A 17,510-nucleotide genomic window follows, 5' to 3' on the forward strand; every position below is an offset into this window, starting at 1 on the left:
TAATTAACTAATAAATACACTTTAACTGTCTTTATATCTGCTGACAACTGCATTTACGTGTGTTACAATGTGTTACAAACCATTAGTTAATTGATTATATAGTGCTTATATAAGATAAATTGTGAGTGATATCATGTCTGCACACATCTTTGCAGAAAAAAGATGCCTTGAGTGATGAAATGGTTTCCTGACTTGGCTATGAGTGAAGTTGATTAGATACTATATAGATTAATAGACAGATCTAAGAAAACCTGCATGAAGTCTGTCTGGCATTTTCTCAGCAGGCTGGGGAAAGCAAAACACGACTTTATCTGTGAATGTGTCTCATTTAGACTGATTCACAGTGACCACATTTCCATTTCTGTTCTTTTTGTTCATTTTGGTGAAGGCAGGGCTGAAAGGTATACCAAGAAAAAAACATTTTAGGATGATTTTTTACAGGTATTGTGAATGCGATATGACTCAGTTTAAGTGACACATTTTTGCATTTCATTTTCACCGGAGGAAAATGATGATGCGATTGTTGCTGAGGTCTTTTACGAAACCAGCACTCCTGGAGAACAGTGGTGGCTGGGAGATTTTAACCTCCTTGGCATTTTTGAAAAATGCTTTAGATTCAAGCAAATAAAGAGCAGAGTATCACCAGAGTAACTGCTAACTGATGCTACCTTTAGCTAGTAAGCTCGGTTAACAGTGCAGCTAGCGGTCATCTCCACCTGTCATCTCTTGAGGTGGCTAGAGGCTAGCTGATCTATCTATCTATCTATCTATCTATCTATCTATCTATCTATCTATCTATCTATCTATCTATCTATCTATCTATCTATCTATCATATAATATTTACATTGCTCATTGAAGAAAAACATAAATCATCATGTTATGTCTTAAAACATTACGTAGAAATTGGCATTTGGCTCTAAACCACGACCAACACTCCCCAGGTGCACCGAGCTTCTGGTCCGGACCGCTAGCTGCACTGCTAACTGAACTAACTAGCAATACAATTAGTGGTTTCTCTAGTGATATGCTGCACCACTATTTGTTTGGAGTATGAAATGGCCCATTCTTACACACTGTATGTACTGGTATATTGTGACAAATTTTACCTTTACACAAAAAAACTGCAGCTACTGAGATGTGGATATTGCACTTGGCCACACTGTGATCATGACAATATTTAGATTAATTGTTCAGCCTCAGTTGGCAGCTACAGTATTGAGCTAGTTAAGATCCAACATGAAGCAAATTGTGCTGTAATTAGCAACAAATGAGTTAACGTAGGAGGATGTAACAGAGAGGTATTAAATAACGGAGGAGAAGAAAGGGCTGGAAGAGAGAGAGCAAGAGAAGGGAAAGGAGGGAGAAATAAACGTGTAGGGGGGAAACAATGGAAGAGAGGGAACGAAGATAAGAATAAAAATAAAAAAGGCAAGCAGAAAACAGAAAAAAAGGGAAAAAGGGGGAGAGATAAGAGGGGTAAAGAGGACAATTGTGCCTGCTCTCCTGTTGGTGTGTGTTCTCTCTGTTTTGGCAGGGTGTAAGGCAGTTGTGTGTTGGAGCCTCAGGGAAGTAATACACAATGGCACACTTAGAAGCGCGCACACACACACATACACACAGGCTCAGAGGAAATGTGTGTGTGTGTCCAGCTCTGCAGTACTGTGGGCAGAGCTGGCAGGGGTTTGGGAGTCCAGTGCTGTGCCCTGTTTATAACCTGTCAGACAGACACTAATCCACACCAACAGTTCCCAGGTGACCAATGGGCTCACTGCCCTCGCAAGTGACAAGCCGCTAGGCACGCTGAACCCCGCTGACCTCCACACACACTCGTACACAACAACCACAAACTGCTCTGCTTGTGTGCACCAGCATGTGTTTGTGGGGAGAGGGAGCATGAAGGGAAACTGCTGGGCAGTACAGTCTCAGCACTGGCTGGAGTACAGAGCACAACGCAGCCAAATCAATACTTCAATCAGTCTGAGGCGAAGACTAAAGGGTGAGGGAGCAGGGGAGGCAGGGGAGGCAGGGGAGGAGAAGAGGCGGAGGCAAGGGTGGACTGAAAGGGACAGACTTTGTTGTAATGATTTGATGTATAGCACAGCTCGGTGAGCCACGTACCTGCTGGCGTAATGCTCAATCCTGCTGTGTGTGTCTGCGTGGGGCAGCTTGGGCGAGGAGCACGGCCTGGGAACATTAGAAGTCGATGTCAAACACCACACCAAGGCAATCTTATCTGCAAGTGTGACTGTGTGGTTGGAGGAACGCCAAAGCTAAAACATTAACTCAGAGATATTAACTATAATCCAGATAAAAAGAGTTTAATTTGTGAACATGTGTGAGGAAAACTTTCAACAGAACTCAGATTAGTTTCACAAAGGGGGAAAGAAGTGCATTTATGCAAGCGCTTTGAGTAAGATGATTTAACACAGAATGTGTACTTGCCTTACAATAACACTGATAATGAATAAAATATAACATTTCCAGCTTCTGATGCTTTGAAGTCAAACAATACCTACTCACGACCTTTCATAACTGGTGGCACACATGTCTTTGAGCTATGAGTGGATCAGGATGTGGAGCAGCATACAATTACAGTAACGGCTTTTTAATAAGGCAGAACATGAGTCAGCTCACAGCAAGAATCTGAACTGTGCAGTTTCACGTCATCATGTCAATGAATACATCGATTGACCCTGAAACTCTGACGTGTTGAAAAGACTTCACCTTCGCCACTGATGTGCAGGGAAAGCTACTGGATTTATACAAATACAACTGAACTGTGTACAACTGACATCAGTTTATCTTGTTGTCTATGATGCTTTCTGGGTGCTTTGATGGATTCCATGATGTTTTTATTACTATGTATATTTATACGTGTCGATATGCAGTATATTATAAAATAGATTATATAATAGAGAAAGCTTATAGTTGGGCACAGGGGATTTGAATATCTACGCTGCCTTTTCTTGCTCTGATGAACACATGCTTTGTGTTGCAACATTAGGTGCTGCACCTCATTAAAAAGCTCTTATTATTACTGTGTGCTCCAGATCTGCTCACTCCAGATCCTGCCTCAGTTGTCCCGTCTCGTCTTAGCACCTTCAGACCTTATTATATGAGCAGTTCAACAAAAAGAAATAACTCTTAAACCCTTTTCACACGGGACTAGTATTATATATATATATATGAGCTAAATGAGCTTGAATATGTATTTATGTTTGTATCCCATGCAGAGAGTGGGCAGATTAGCTCCAATGTCAGTAAACACCAGTACATTGCTGACTTCACACATCCCATGTGAAGGCACCACACAAAACACCAACTTGGGGTGGTAATTTCTAAAACATACAAGGTCCCCTGGAAACACTAGTCCCTTATGAATAGAGTTTTAGTCCTCTGGAGGTAAAACTATCCAACACCTCACAGGGAAAAAGCAAAGATTTGAGAAATAATTGGAAACAAAATAAACACAATTTTGTGTTGCAGACATGTTCTTTTTTTTCCTTCCTTATCTTGGTAATAACCTTGCAAGACCTTAGATTTAGCTTGAGGGGTCCACACCCCCAAGGCTCTAAACCCCTGTAGAAAACTACCCCACGAGATGAATAAAAAAGTCAGAATCAGCTACAACAATAAAATGCTGCTTATACATTAATATACCAGTAATATTAATACAATAACATAGTGTCATCACTGCTCTGTGCGAGTGGATGGAAGCATTAACTCATGTAATGTTCGAGGTTATAAAAGATGACCCGAACAGAGACAAAATGAGCCAAAACATGGAGCCATAATCATGCTAAATCTTTCTGGGTACTGCCATAGCCCTGAGCTATGCTTCTTGATGATCTCATGGATTTTAGTCTCATCGTCGCTCTTGTTTTTCCCTTTGGGGGAGACTCACTCATGTGAACAGAGCATCTGATCCAGACTGAGATCACAGGAACAGCATTATGTTAATTCCGAACACAGAGCTGTCCCTTTGACCCATCTCAGCGAGTCGGAGGGGCCCAAAAATTGTCGGAGCATGATAATTAGCCTACAACAGTGAGGGTGAAATTGAGACAAAGTGAGAGGCACGCGACAGAAAGCAGAGAAAGAGAGAGATTTGTGAATTACTGCGAGCGTTTTTGTGTGGGACTCACGTCTCTGAGCTCTCGGCTTCCAGCACAGACTGCACCGGCAGGTATCCTCTCTGAGGGTGTTTGGTGAAGTACTGCTTTGACCTGAACTTATTCTTCAGAGTCTTGGCAAAGTCTCTCATCTTCTCTCCCGAGGTTGTCTGGAGGTTGATTTAGGAGGAGAGGGGTTGGATGAGGGGTAAGAGGTGAGAAGATATATTACACCGCTCAAGAATTCTTGTAAATGTTGCCATCTTCCAAAATGACCTCATCTGAAACTCACCCACTCTGTCTCAGCACTGGTTTTGTCTTATTTGGACTCTAGAAGAACTTATTCCTCTATCTGCTCTCTAATTCACTTTCTCCTGCTCCCTCCGAGTCCTCCTTTTTCTCTCTCTCTCTCTCTGGCTCTGTATTTCTTGCTCTCTCTATCATGGTAGAAATCTATGGGCGCCTGCCTGCCTCACTGCTGTGAAAAACTGTCGCTAGCTAATATAAAATATTGTCCAGCGGAAAAAAAAAAAAATCATTGTACAGATGGCCCTTTGCCATATTTTACAGCTCAAAATTGATTAGAGATTAAATCTGGCACCACCCACATACAGTGCTGCAGCTACTCCGTCGGAATTAACTCGACTTCGGAGACTGTGCGGGCAATCGCTTAAGAGTCTGGTTTTATTGGGGTTTAGTCCACAATGTGTGCTCCAAATAGCACTTTATGTGTGCACTATGTGAGCCAGGGAGGATGTAACTGCTGAGTGGTACTCAATCTCTGCATGCTATAGATCTGGACGAGGCAGTGTAAGCATACGTAACAGTGTACGCCCAGAGATGATAGCGATCTTACAGTGGAGAGGAGGCTAATCTATGTGTGGCAGCAGGAATACAGAGATAGGAGTATTTTTTTCAGAGAAAAGCAGAGTTATATTCGTCCCTGGGGCCTTCAATTTTGTATTCGGTCAGAGCACTTGATAATGTTTGTCTTACTGGGGTGTAGTACTCCATGATGGGGTAGTGCAGCTTCTTTCCCTTGGAAGTGCGGCCGGTTAGAAAACATGTCTGGCAGATGTCCACATTGAACTGCTTCAGACTGCGATACCTGTCAAGATCAATACAACAGAGAGGCTGAATTGATGTCTGCCAGAGAACTTGGCAGAGTGGAGCAGTGTGTGTGCGGGCAGGTGTGTGTTTGTGTGTGTGTGTATTTGTAATGCTATCTTTATGAGAACCGATTTGAGTTATAGACCCTGGGAGTGAGGACATCTTGGGAAAAGGAGGACATTTTGGCCGGTCCTCACATTCAGACAGACCTTCAAAGGGCTGTTAGGGTTAGGGTGAGGGGCTAGTGAATGCATTATGTCAAAGAGGGTCCTCACTGTATGTGTGTGTTTGTGTATACTTGTACTTGCTACATAGTGAGGACCAAATGTTTGAAAGTGAGGACATGTTGGCCTCTTCAAAGCATTTGTTCAGAATAAGGTATAGGTTAGGGAAAGGTGTATCCTAACCACTGCCACTGTTACCTTTGCAGCATTGAGAAATGGTTATCCATGCCTTTGTGTCCTCCCACCTAGGCTACTGTAATGCAATTTACTGTAATGCAATTTATAACAGATGCCATTACCAGATTACAGTTAGTCCAAAACTCTGCAGTAAGACTACTCACTAAGGCCTCGTGTCGCTCTCATATCACCCCAGTTTTGATGTCACTTAACTGCCTTCCAATAAAATTCAGGATTCAAGGCAAGATCCTCCTCCTCATTTTTAAGGCTTTGAATAATCTTGCTCCAGAGCATATCAGTAATCTACTTACACCGTGTTCCTCTGCTAGTCCCCTCAGGTCCTCTGAACAATGCCTGCTGTACCTTGGTTAAGACTGAAAAGGGACTGACAGTGCATTCCCTGTCCTGGGTCCAGGCTGTGAGACAGTCTCCCCTGGTAATCAGGGTAGTGAACTCTCTCGGGTCTTATAAGTCTGAGTCGAAGACTTATCTCTTTTGTACGTGTTGCTGTACTTGAGTCTTGTAAACCGTGCTGCTCTGTGATGCTTCTAATTGTCTTTATAGTGTTAATTGTTTTTGGTTGTCATGTTTTTGTCGCATTTATCTCTTGAATTTTTAACTTTTTATCCTCTTGTAAAGCACTTTGTAACCTAGGTTTTAAAAGTACTTGATTAGTTACAAGTATGTGTGTGTGTTTAAGCAGAATGAAGGGCTGGTGCATGTCTGTGTGTCGGATGTATTCTTGTATACATGCAGCCTTTTTATTAATCTACTGTATCTTAAGTAATATGTGATGAATTGTGATATTTTCAGGATGAAGAATATACTGCATAATAACAGGAGCAGCATCTGCACACTGCAATCTGCATGATAATATTTTTTTTTGAGGCAAGTTTTCAATCAGGGACCTTCAAGCAGGATGCTTAAAGCCTCAATAAATTATTATTATTGGACAGACCGGTGTGTGTGGCTGCTCCTCTTATTATTATTAACTGTATTTTAGTTCCAGAGTCTCCAACAAGCTGTTATCCAGTGAGCAGTGACTCTTATTTACAATGAAAACAGAAAGCACCAGCTGCCACTATTAAAATTGATTTCTTTGTTTCTCCTTTAGACTTTCAAAATGATCCCACAAGGAAATCCATACAATTTTCCAATTTTATCTAACGTGTATTTCAGTTGTGTATGGACATTTGTTCCTACTTAATTTTTCAGCCTTGCTGGAAAAAGTTTCTGTTTGGTCATCTTATGTCACGTTATGTCACTTGCAAAATACATAGTATCTGCATGTATCTGTGTGTCAGTTTACCTGCACTGGCATGCCTACCTGAAGCCCTTGATGGGACACTGTTTGCAGATGTAACATTTGGCCTGGTGCTTGGTCGACTCTGCAGCAGTCACGCGGTGGAGGACAGGCAGCCAAACCATCGACTGGGGCTCCAGGCTCATCCACTCCAGGAAGTGAGACACCTCGATGGCAGGTTTCCCTGGGGCCTAGACAAGGAAGGTGGGAGGGATGAAAGAAGTGCGGGAGACTGTAAACAATCCAAATATAGAAAAGACAACACGGCAGGTACAATAAGTAATGAGGAGAGGTTGTGCTTCCTTTTCCGAAGGTGGTCCAGCAGTGAGCGAGCGTTAAAAAACAGGAATCAAAGAGAATACAAAACATAAGAGGAGGAAGGCGATGGTGAAAGAAGATGTAATACACTTTGGGACATCTCTTGCTTTCATGTAGCACCTCAAACAATTAAAAAAGGTAAAACACAGAGATAAACCATGTGTCTGTGTGGATACTGAACGTGTGGTTGTGTGTTTGCAGACTCACCTCGTTGAGAATTCCAGAAAGTGGGATAAAAAGGAAGTCAACCTAATAAAAGAATGACTCGCCAAGCGCTGAAAATCCGTGATGTGCTAAATTCTCATTAAGTCTGCATCAGAGATGCATTAAGAGGTTGATTTCCCTGGGGCTTTCTCCACCGCTCAAGCAAAGTAGCATAATAAATGTGTGTGTATGTGTGTGTGTGCGGACTGATCACACAGACTGTGAGGTGTGCAGAGGTACAGAGTCTCCAGGGGATGAAGGAGCTCCTCTCCGGTAGTAGAGTAGCCAGCTTTGCTCCACGTGGGAGGTCAAACAGCAGCCCCTCGCATACCGAACACCTGGAAGTGGCACTGACTATGCTGAGCACGGCGTCGCATCTAAAAGCAGCACGCTGAGCAGATGGGATGCTTTCAACATCATTGGGAAAGTAGAGTGATAAACATCCAGTCATCCATCAAAACTCTGCGCTTTCTGCGGCGTATATCTACTAAACGGCATGTTTTTGTGAATCAAACAGATCATCATAAAACCCATCTCACAAAATCTGAAAATATTTACTGAATGTTGAATTATTCCCCCAGCTGAATTCAACCTAATAACCTCTGCTCGGACCAGCCCCTTCAGCAAAATCACAGTGCTCTGTATAACCACCTTGCTCTGCATTTTCTCTGCCTCAAGACAATCCATCTGCTCCTTCGCCAGCAGCCTAAAAGTCAATGTCTATGTGAGGAGGCTGCAAATGCACATCTCCTCTAAGTGATGTCACTCATTTCCAAGCCAAATGATAAACAGCCAAAAGGGTCACCCTCAAATTTAGAATTTCATTGACATTTTATCTTAATGCCCTGACATGGAGAAAGGGGAGAAAGGATTTGATTTTAAGCATCTGTAGCTGATACAGCGAACACGGACCAGAATAGACTGTATAATTAGGACCTGGCTCCAAAATGAGGGCTTTGTGTAGGCCACCCTCTAAAAAAGCTGGGTCCTGCTTCTGAGGACTTCGTAATTACTAGGTGTCCCGGATTGAATGTCACAAGGTGAAGATTGTCATGCGTGATGTGATTGAACATGTGTCCGCATTAGCTTTTGATCTGTGGGCTACCGGACCTCGCTTCAGCATATCAATATCCCAATAGATCATAATCTGTCAGCAACTTTCCCATTTTAACTTCCTGGATCTCACAGTCCATGTATGGTTCGTAACATCTTGCATTATCTACCACTGACTCTATTTTATGAGCATTAAAAGCAATGCAGTGCAATATTAATGAGATGTAATGTTTGTGGGGCTTTTTTAGTAAGAATAACTGAGATGATGCGTTTAAGTTCTTCTTCTTCTGAAGGAAAGTCTGACTGTGCTGATGTCAGTGAAACACAACGGGCTTCACATGGCTGACAGCGTCCTGGTGTGACATAATGACTTTTTCATACTTTTGATGGAAAGCATTCAAAGGCAACTGCTTGATTTTTACCATTGACTGTTTTAAGTTTCTGCCTTTGAAATTCTGTGTCAGTGTTGCGCTTTTGATGGAAGCCATCCGAAGGCAGCTGTTTGATTTTATCATTATTATTTCAAGTGTCTGCCTTCTAAAATTCTGTTTCTGTATTTGTAAAACCGTCCTGTCACAGACTATTCAGATTATCTGGAGGTCAACCATTATGTCCCAGTAATTAATAGATGAGCAGGTTTGAGATACTGTATATTAATACTGCAGCAATACTTTTTCAAATCCCTCATTTATCACTGACTTAAATTCCCACTAAGGTGCATTTTTATGATTTCATATTTTTGAGTCATTTCCGCTGAGCAAGAGAAAGAGAGCGAGCGATGCTGGCTGCAGCAGAGGGAAAGTTTAGCAGTGAAGTTGTCTAGTGGCAGTAAATGTACAGTACAAGTTACATTCTGACCATGAATTATCCGTGTTAACATCAATGTTATCGCTATCAATGCTAGTGATGTTTATCTTGCTAGAACAGTTGTCTGGTTGCGATGGTAATAGATTACATTAGACTATTGACCACACCACCATTCTTTGTATGAGAAGGAAAGTTAACCATTAAAGAAGAAGAAACACTGGCTGGAGTAGGACTTTAAAGGTCCAGTATGTAGAAATTTTGGTTTAAAACATTACACATTTCAGAATGTGAAGAAGGTCTGACATCATAACAAAGATGTCTATGTTTTGTGTTGCATACTAACCAGCTGGCCCGGGCCCGTCCTGTCTAGTAAAACCACTCCGAGCTCCCAGTCTGGATCACTAACTGCATGGCTAACTGAGCAACTACAGCGGTTAGTAGTTACTCTGGTGATAAGTTACCTGCTCTTTGTTTGGATAGACTTTAGCCAGGTAGCCAATTCTTACGCATTTGCACCTTTAAGCATTGAAACGAGTACTATCAAGTCTTACGAGTGGTGGTCAGCCTCTCGCTTGCATCAGATGTTCTGCTGGGTCAAAAGGGGAATTGTGTATTAAAATCCATAAGAAGTCCACAGCTGCAGTAGTTGAATGCTGTGACTAAAATCTTAATGCAAGAACAGTGTTTATCTGGTCAAGTGGGGAAAACTGAACTCACAAAATATTCCAGACAGATGATTTTATCATGGTCTTATTCTCCATGTGTGCATGTGCGCAGCAAACTGTGCGCACCGCTGCCTGTCTGCGGATGTGTTTAAGCGTGACGTGCATGGCGGCGTCCTCACCACACGAAAGCAGCTGCGGACACTGGGCTCCACATTGCTGCCCCCGAAAGCAGCGACTTCGCCTAACTGGCGGGGGATCTGGATGGCTTCATGGAGCAGCAGACTGAGGTGACGCTGGTCCGTCAAACCTCCAGGACCAGACACCTGCCGGAACAAGTCTGCAAACCACCAGAAAATACATAAAGTAATGCATCAGTTATGCAGTAATTAAACTGATCATACACCACGAACCAGCATTAACTGTGCACTGCATTTGTATGCATGAGAAGCAGCCACTTGCACGTGTGTTGTCATCACATGCATTTTTCTAACACATCTAGATCTGCGGATTGAGCATTTGTATTTATGTCCATGTTCTCAGCTTTTGTTTTAAATGTATACACAAGGAATATAAATTCAATTCAATCAATTTAATAAAAAAAAAATAAACTTCACTTCAGTGACACACTGACAGAGAGAGAATCAGTATTAGAGGCCTGGCTGGTCTGCATTGAGATGAAAGAGATGAATAAGTGGAGTCATGTCAGGTTTTGAATGAGGCCTTTACCAGGCTAGCTGGGACTCTGGCTGTCAGTGAGGAGATGAATGCTGACAGGCGTGTGAGGGCGCTGCACAATGCCAGCATAAGCACTCCCCCCTTTCTGTGTACTTATTCAACCTTACAGGGACAACTCCTGGCTTTAACACCTGCATGTTAAACAGCTTCCTCTATATAGTTCTCATAACCAGAGCAGAGGTACATTTTAAATGTTTACATTGAGCTGTTTGATAGAGATAAGTTTTGGACATGTTTTATAGAGACAGCAGCACGGTATATAGGCCTGTTAGATCTGAAACATGCAGCCTGCAGTATTGCAAACCTCGCAGTGGGATGATGGTATTCCTGGAGGTGGCTGCAGAAGCCGTACACTATATGAACACACATTACTAAGGTTGTTTTAAGTCTTTAATATTTTTCCAAATTACTTGTTGGTATGAATTTACAACTAAATTGCCACAGTATGTAGGTCTATTATACATTCATGCTGCCCATGGGCATTACGACAGATTTCCAGAAGTTTAACCATAAAATGCAAAGGCATAACCACCCGCTCCCCAATGTTAGCATATAGGACATGGGCCAAACTAAAAACTCAAAGCACATGACAAATACATTTTCCCCAGAGATGGTTGCTGTCATTCTAGGTTTTTAACTCACTGATGGATATTTAAGTGTTTGTTTTTTGATAATTATGGTTTTAATTAATTATTTGATGCTATAAAAACAGGATTTGACGTCATGATTGACAGCTGAGCGATGGAGTCAGGGCAAGAACCTGATCTAGTGGCTCAGACGTTGAGACACAATGTCAACCTTCAATGGACCAAATGTTGAACCTACTGACCAACAGACCAACATTTAAATCCCGGGCCCAGATAAGAGGAGACTAGCCACACAAATCCAGCACACACTTTGAAAGAACACTTTTCACTACATCAGAAACTGATTTTGGTGAATAATTTTGGAAGACTCATAAACTCCTCAAATAGCCACAAAGTTTTGCTGATGTGAAAATGAGAAGCAGAAGCCAGTGAGTGCGGCCCCTTTGTCAAATCAGGTGTGAAAGCAGCACATGTAATATGTCTGCAAAACGGTGCATGTGTCGAGGCCAATGTTAAATAAAAGCACTTCTCAAGATGTAGTAAGAAATCAGAAATGAATGTTACCATAAAGTCATAAAATTAAACGAGTTTTGAAATAATGACAAGCATATTCCCTTTTTTGAATCTCAAGCCAGCAACTGGCGATGATGGAATAAACACCCACCATCTGCATCTCAAAGCGTGTTGATGCAAATGCTTCAGATTCATTAGCAAATATTATTCCAGTGTCGTCTGGAATTTGGCAAAAAAAAGGATCAGTCAGAGGGATGACAAACTGATAAGGCCACCACATGTCTACCTGCAACTCCGAAAAAGAGTGCTGACTCTCCTCTGGGACCGCTCAATTGAATGCAAATCTGTGAACTCTCAATCTTGAAGAGCTGATACAGATGGTGTGCCATGCATGAATTACCCAAGGCATGGGTTTGACTGTGTTGTCTCAGATCCTGTATTAATTACGGGCTGTTCCAGGTCCAACTATCATCAGCTCAAATGCTCACTCTCCATTTTACCCACATTTACAGGATGACTCATAAACTGGGGTTACAAAAGAACAGTAAAAACATGTCTCAAAGTGGAGTGGCACACTAATAAAATATAACAGCATAATTTATAATCGAAAAAAAAGGGGATGGCAGCGACTTAGCTCTTTGCTAGTCGACTTGAGAAGAAAAATGGGAGTGAGAGCCGCAGAAACACTCTGTGCATGAATGGTGTCTTTGGCAAGCAATCCTTTTAAAGGCCCCCAGTGTACTTTGCAGAAGTACAAAAAAAAAAAAGGAAAAAAAACCTCTACATTATGGCAGCAGAGTCATTTCCTCCATTAGACTAAGTGGATGTCTTTATGTAATACTGGCAATCAGGGCCGTTTTGTTTTGGCTCATTGTTTGCAGCGGAGGAGATGCATTAGGCACACGAGCGAGCGTCACACTCACATTTGTACTTCTCTTGGACGTCTGCGTTGCACAAGCTCACCAATCCCATCTTGAAGCTGAGAACTCGCATTTTGCCGTTTCGAGCACTGGTGGAAAGAAAGAGAAGGAGAAAAAGAAACTGTAGGGTTAGAATTTTTGAACACCAAATCTCGGTGCATTGTGTCGTGATAGTCTATTCATACAATGGCTGAACCCTGCTGGGAGGGACAAAGTGTGGGGGAATTACGTGGGTCAAAGCCGTACAGTACAGGTCAGTGCTACAGTGTGAAATTGTGTTAGAGCACATCCAGAGTAACAAATGGTAGCACAGGCACTTGATGAAGTGTCCACGAATTTATGCCCAGAAGAGCGAAAATAAGCTGACATACACCACAATGTCACCTTCAGACAAATGCATGCATACTGCATAAACACACACATGAATTATATATCCAGTGTTTGTGATGCTCAGAAGTGCAGCCCCCAGCTCAGTATGCAGTCTGATCACTGGCCAGTGGCAAGGCCAGAGAGATGGACGCTGGTGTGCCCTGACCTGAACCTAAAAGGGTCACATTAGCTTTTTTTTTCTGCTTGAACTAACAGAGGAGGTTACGGGGAAGCTACCGTGACATGGACACGCGAAGTCGGGGTGCTGATGCGGCTGTAGCACCCCCTGAAATGAGACCGTGTCAAAACCATTAACTGATTTAAAAAAAGTGTGATGCAGATTTGAGTGTCCACACGAAACAGAAAAAAAATCATGAAGCCTAATGTTACTCTACAATACTGATGTTCCTCAGTTAGGAATATAACCTGCACTGCAGACAGGAGTAACACTGAAAACAGGCAGATCTGTGTAACATGTGCTCGTCTCCTCTATAAAACATCTTTATTGTCACCTCGCTGCGTTATTATAAACTATGAGGCTGTTTTTTCCCTGGTATTGTCATTGCAGGTTATTAAAAATGTATTCCTGATCTCAAGTGAGGCGAACAGTGTGTGGGAGTTTTTTTGTTCTGATTTTGTCTGCCTTTGGTCTTCTTCTACACACCTGTCGATCAACAGGTGTGCAAAAGTTTTGCTGTTAATAACTACACAACGAAATCTAGTTTGGCAGCAATCCATCTGAGCAGCTTAGATAAAAACTGATAAATAGGATATTAAATAAAATACAACAAGTTGAAACAGTCAAATGTCAAAAGCAAACCACTTGTGATCTGATCTCACTCCCCTCACACATACGTACATCACTGGGACAAACAGACGCAAAGTTTTTATACACAAAGGAAGAAAAAACTTCTATATCATTTGCCAAATTTACATAAAGGTCCAAATAATTATGAATTTTCCACAGACAGCCTTTCACAATATTTATAAAGTTTCTCCTAACTCAATTTATAAGGCAGTCTGGGGAATTTCTCTCCCTCTTCATCTCCTTGTTGTTGATTGAAGTTGCTGTGGTTGATTTGATTTGGATCTGCTGTAGCACAAACTCACGTAACCTACATTGCTTCAACAAATGGACTCGATGTTTTTTACACAAAGAAAGAGAAAACTTAATGTGTAACATTTGCAGAATTGAAAGTCCAAATAATTAAGATTTTTTTACAGACAGTCTTTCACAATGTTTAGAAAGTTTCTCCGAACTCAAAAATTCTCAAAATTGAGCGATTTTATAAGGGAGTCTGGGGAATTACTGTCCCTCTTCATCTCCATGCTATTGTTGGCTGTGTAGTTGCTATGGCTATATTATAGTGTTCAAATTGGCCGTCTGCTGTTGTGCAGAACATTTTTCAAATTCAACTATTATATATATATACATCTATATATATATATATATATATATATATACATATGTGTGTGTGTGTGTGTTATGCTGGTCTTTCAAATTTATACAGATGTCACACATCTATTACAGTGATGTCATTACATGCACTGACCTCTCTCTCAACTGTGACTGACCTCCAGCGTCCCTGTACTGTGGCAAGACTGAATCTGAGATGCAAACAAACCGTCACCATTCGAGATTTCACAGCTCAGGCGCCAACACGGCCGGCAAGAATTTAGTGCCGGGCTGAGCAGCATTGGCAGAAACCGCAGGCTTATCGAATTAACATTTGAGTCGTTAAGTGAGAAATCAAGAACATCACATTCATCACAGAGCGTCAGATCAATGAATTGAATCAAAGAGTGCATTCTGGATGTTCCTTTGAACGTGTTTTCCTTTAATTCGTTCATAGGTCAAACCAGATTAGGCGAGACCATTATGAGTCGGGCCGAGGAAAAATTAGAGTCACATGGAGAAACATGAGAAGCGATAAGGGGAGCATTACTGTCTTCTCCCCAATTAGATTCGGAGCTAGAGTCGGTTCAGAGAAGCTGGAGAGCACTTGGGGACGACGTGCTGTCAGCACCTCTCACATACACTCGCATGCCATCTTCAATATGCACCCCAGCGTTGCTCCTCGGGGGACATGTCACTCCTGCACACCCTGCTTGTGTGACACGCCTCTGGAGGACACACACACACACGCAAACACATGCACGCCATGATATACTTCACTGGCACAAACACAAATAAACACACACTTCATTCAGAATTACTGCCGCTATTTATTGGAAAACAAAAAGCAATTACTGAAATTTATGCAAAGGGTAAAGTCCTGATTGTCTCTCATTAGCCGCAAGTAGTTAAGAGCTAGCAGCCGAATTTACAGCACTCGTGGGGGTTATTCCTGTGTTCCTGCGTCTGTGCTCGCGGTTTTCCCTTTGGAGACAAAAAAGTCAAACGGGAGCAAAGACCGGGTGAATGCTGGTGTGAAAGAGGATTTGTTTCTGCTGCGTCTCAGAAGGGCTGATTGGCCCTCTGCCTGGATATTGTTATTGGAGTTTTAGCCTCTTTATAGATGTCTGGACAAGTAGCCATTGAACCAATTACATCAATCTGCAGCAGACAGGCCTAAGGCTGTGAGATAGAGTAAGAAATTGTTTTTATATTACACATAGTGAGGCTTTGTGGGCATGCGATGTGTATTTACCCACAACTCCATTATTTCTGATGCTACCACTGACTCAAATGACCTAGTGTAATGTGAAAATGTCCTTTAGCGACACTAAACCCGCTGGGAATTACACCCAGCCCTGCAGCCTTTTAAACCTGATAAACGACCAGTATTATGGTCATGGATGGGAACCTAAGTGACACCCATTTCTAGTATTTAAAGCTACCCTGGAGAGTTGTATGTTCAAATCGATGAATACAAGAATAGATACAAATAGGCTTACAATGTAAGTCGAAAGTAACAAAAACATGTTAAACAAGAAAAATGGAAGTATAAACTGTTGGAACTTTGTTTATATGCCTAGCGCTTGTTATTCTAGAAAACCTTGAGCATTACATTGCAGTGATCGGATCTTCCGCACTGGGGGGCTCAAAGACTGTGCACACAATGTTTTTACACGAAGAAGAGAAAAAACTTGAGGTATAACATTTGCCAAATTTAAAAGAAGGTCCAAACAATTAGAAATCTTTCACAGACAGGCTTTCACAATGTTTGTAAAGTTTCTTTGAACTAAAAAACTCACAAAATTGAGCAAATTTCTAAGGGAGTCTGGGAAATGTTGATCTCTAACCCGTGGAAAACTTGAATAGGGATAAAATGATTTAATCGTGCGGCTCTTCTAGCCTTTCCAAATGTTATTGGACTGAATGGATCCAATTACGATAGTGAAATTAGACATTTTGCCGAGTTTGTGATGCTCAAGAAAATTTCCACCATTTTACAGCTACTTCTTTCATGATGTAAGTGCATGGACCCCAGTGCATCATGTGACCGTTTAACTACACAGTTTGGCCTCTATGTAAATTGGCTTCAAAGTCTGACGGTTTGGTCAAAACCTGGTGTCTACATTACCCACAATGCAACTTGACTGCCCAGAGTTCAGTCGGCAATGCTTGGTGTTTATGCTAGTAGCAGCTAATGTAGCCTTGAGCAGGCTACAGAAGCTCCCTTCTTTCTAACTCCACACCCCCAGAATCTTTTCATTTTCAAACTTCTCTTTCTCCACAAAAGTTTTTAAATACATTTGTATCACGTTTACAGGAGGTTTCCCCAAGACATTTGAACAGATGCTGATGAGTAAAACTGGCACAGTTCCACTTTAAACGCCTCTTCTTCCTCTTTAGTTTGATGACGTGGTGAAGTAGCATGGAATCATGGGAGTTGTACTCTTCTTTGGTAAACAACCACCATTACTGATGAAGATTTATCTAGACATTTTAGTGCAGAAATGTTACATATTACATCTTTTAAGTAGCCATTAGATCAGTGACAAGTACTGTAACAGTCTTGGATGAAGGCTTAACAACTGTTTTTTCTACCTGTACACAGGCTGTATGGTCAATGTCATCAACTCTATAAATCAACCGAATAAGGGCTAAAAGGCTTGTTAATATTGGATTTAAATGTATCAACTGGAAAGAAACACAAACTCCACAGGGATACTCAGGTTCTGCTGCTGGATGAAAATACTTTCTGCAGCTTTCAGCACACACAGGTTTCAATAAAAACATCAGCCGGCTTTACCTGTCATAGACGTTGAGCAGCCAGTTGAGACACATGTCAACACAGAGTGGAATGTTAACCAGGATGGACCTCTCCTCCTCCAGCCTCTCGTACAGAGCTGTCAGGCCGTGGATCATCTCCACCACATCCATCACATGCTCCCCCTGCTGCAGCTCCTGCTCCCGGAACACCTCCACCAGGCCGCTCAGCGCCACTAAATCCACTGAAAACACA

The 17,510-nt window shown here is 41.9% G+C and overlaps 1 protein-coding gene across 1 annotated transcript in view; it reads right to left on the minus strand.

Annotated features, from left to right (window-relative positions):
• Positions 1-17,510, minus strand: part of drp2 (dystrophin related protein 2) — a 94,637-nt gene that overhangs the window by 20,362 nt on the left and 56,765 nt on the right. Inside the window, exons 11-17 of the mRNA XM_073487037.1 lie at positions 17,298-17,499; positions 12,733-12,818; positions 10,154-10,311; positions 6,952-7,118; positions 5,110-5,221; positions 4,147-4,283; positions 2,120-2,185 (exon numbers count right to left, since the gene is read on the minus strand). Coding sequence (XP_073343138.1) covers positions 2,120-2,185; positions 4,147-4,283; positions 5,110-5,221; positions 6,952-7,118; positions 10,154-10,311; positions 12,733-12,818; positions 17,298-17,499 — 928 coding nt within the window. The remainder of the gene's footprint in view (positions 1-2,119; positions 2,186-4,146; positions 4,284-5,109; positions 5,222-6,951; positions 7,119-10,153; positions 10,312-12,732; positions 12,819-17,297; positions 17,500-17,510) is intronic.

Source organism: Pagrus major, chromosome 18 (assembly GCF_040436345.1).
Source record: "Pagrus major chromosome 18, Pma_NU_1.0".
Taxonomy (NCBI): Eukaryota; Metazoa; Chordata; class Actinopteri; order Spariformes; family Sparidae; genus Pagrus; species Pagrus major.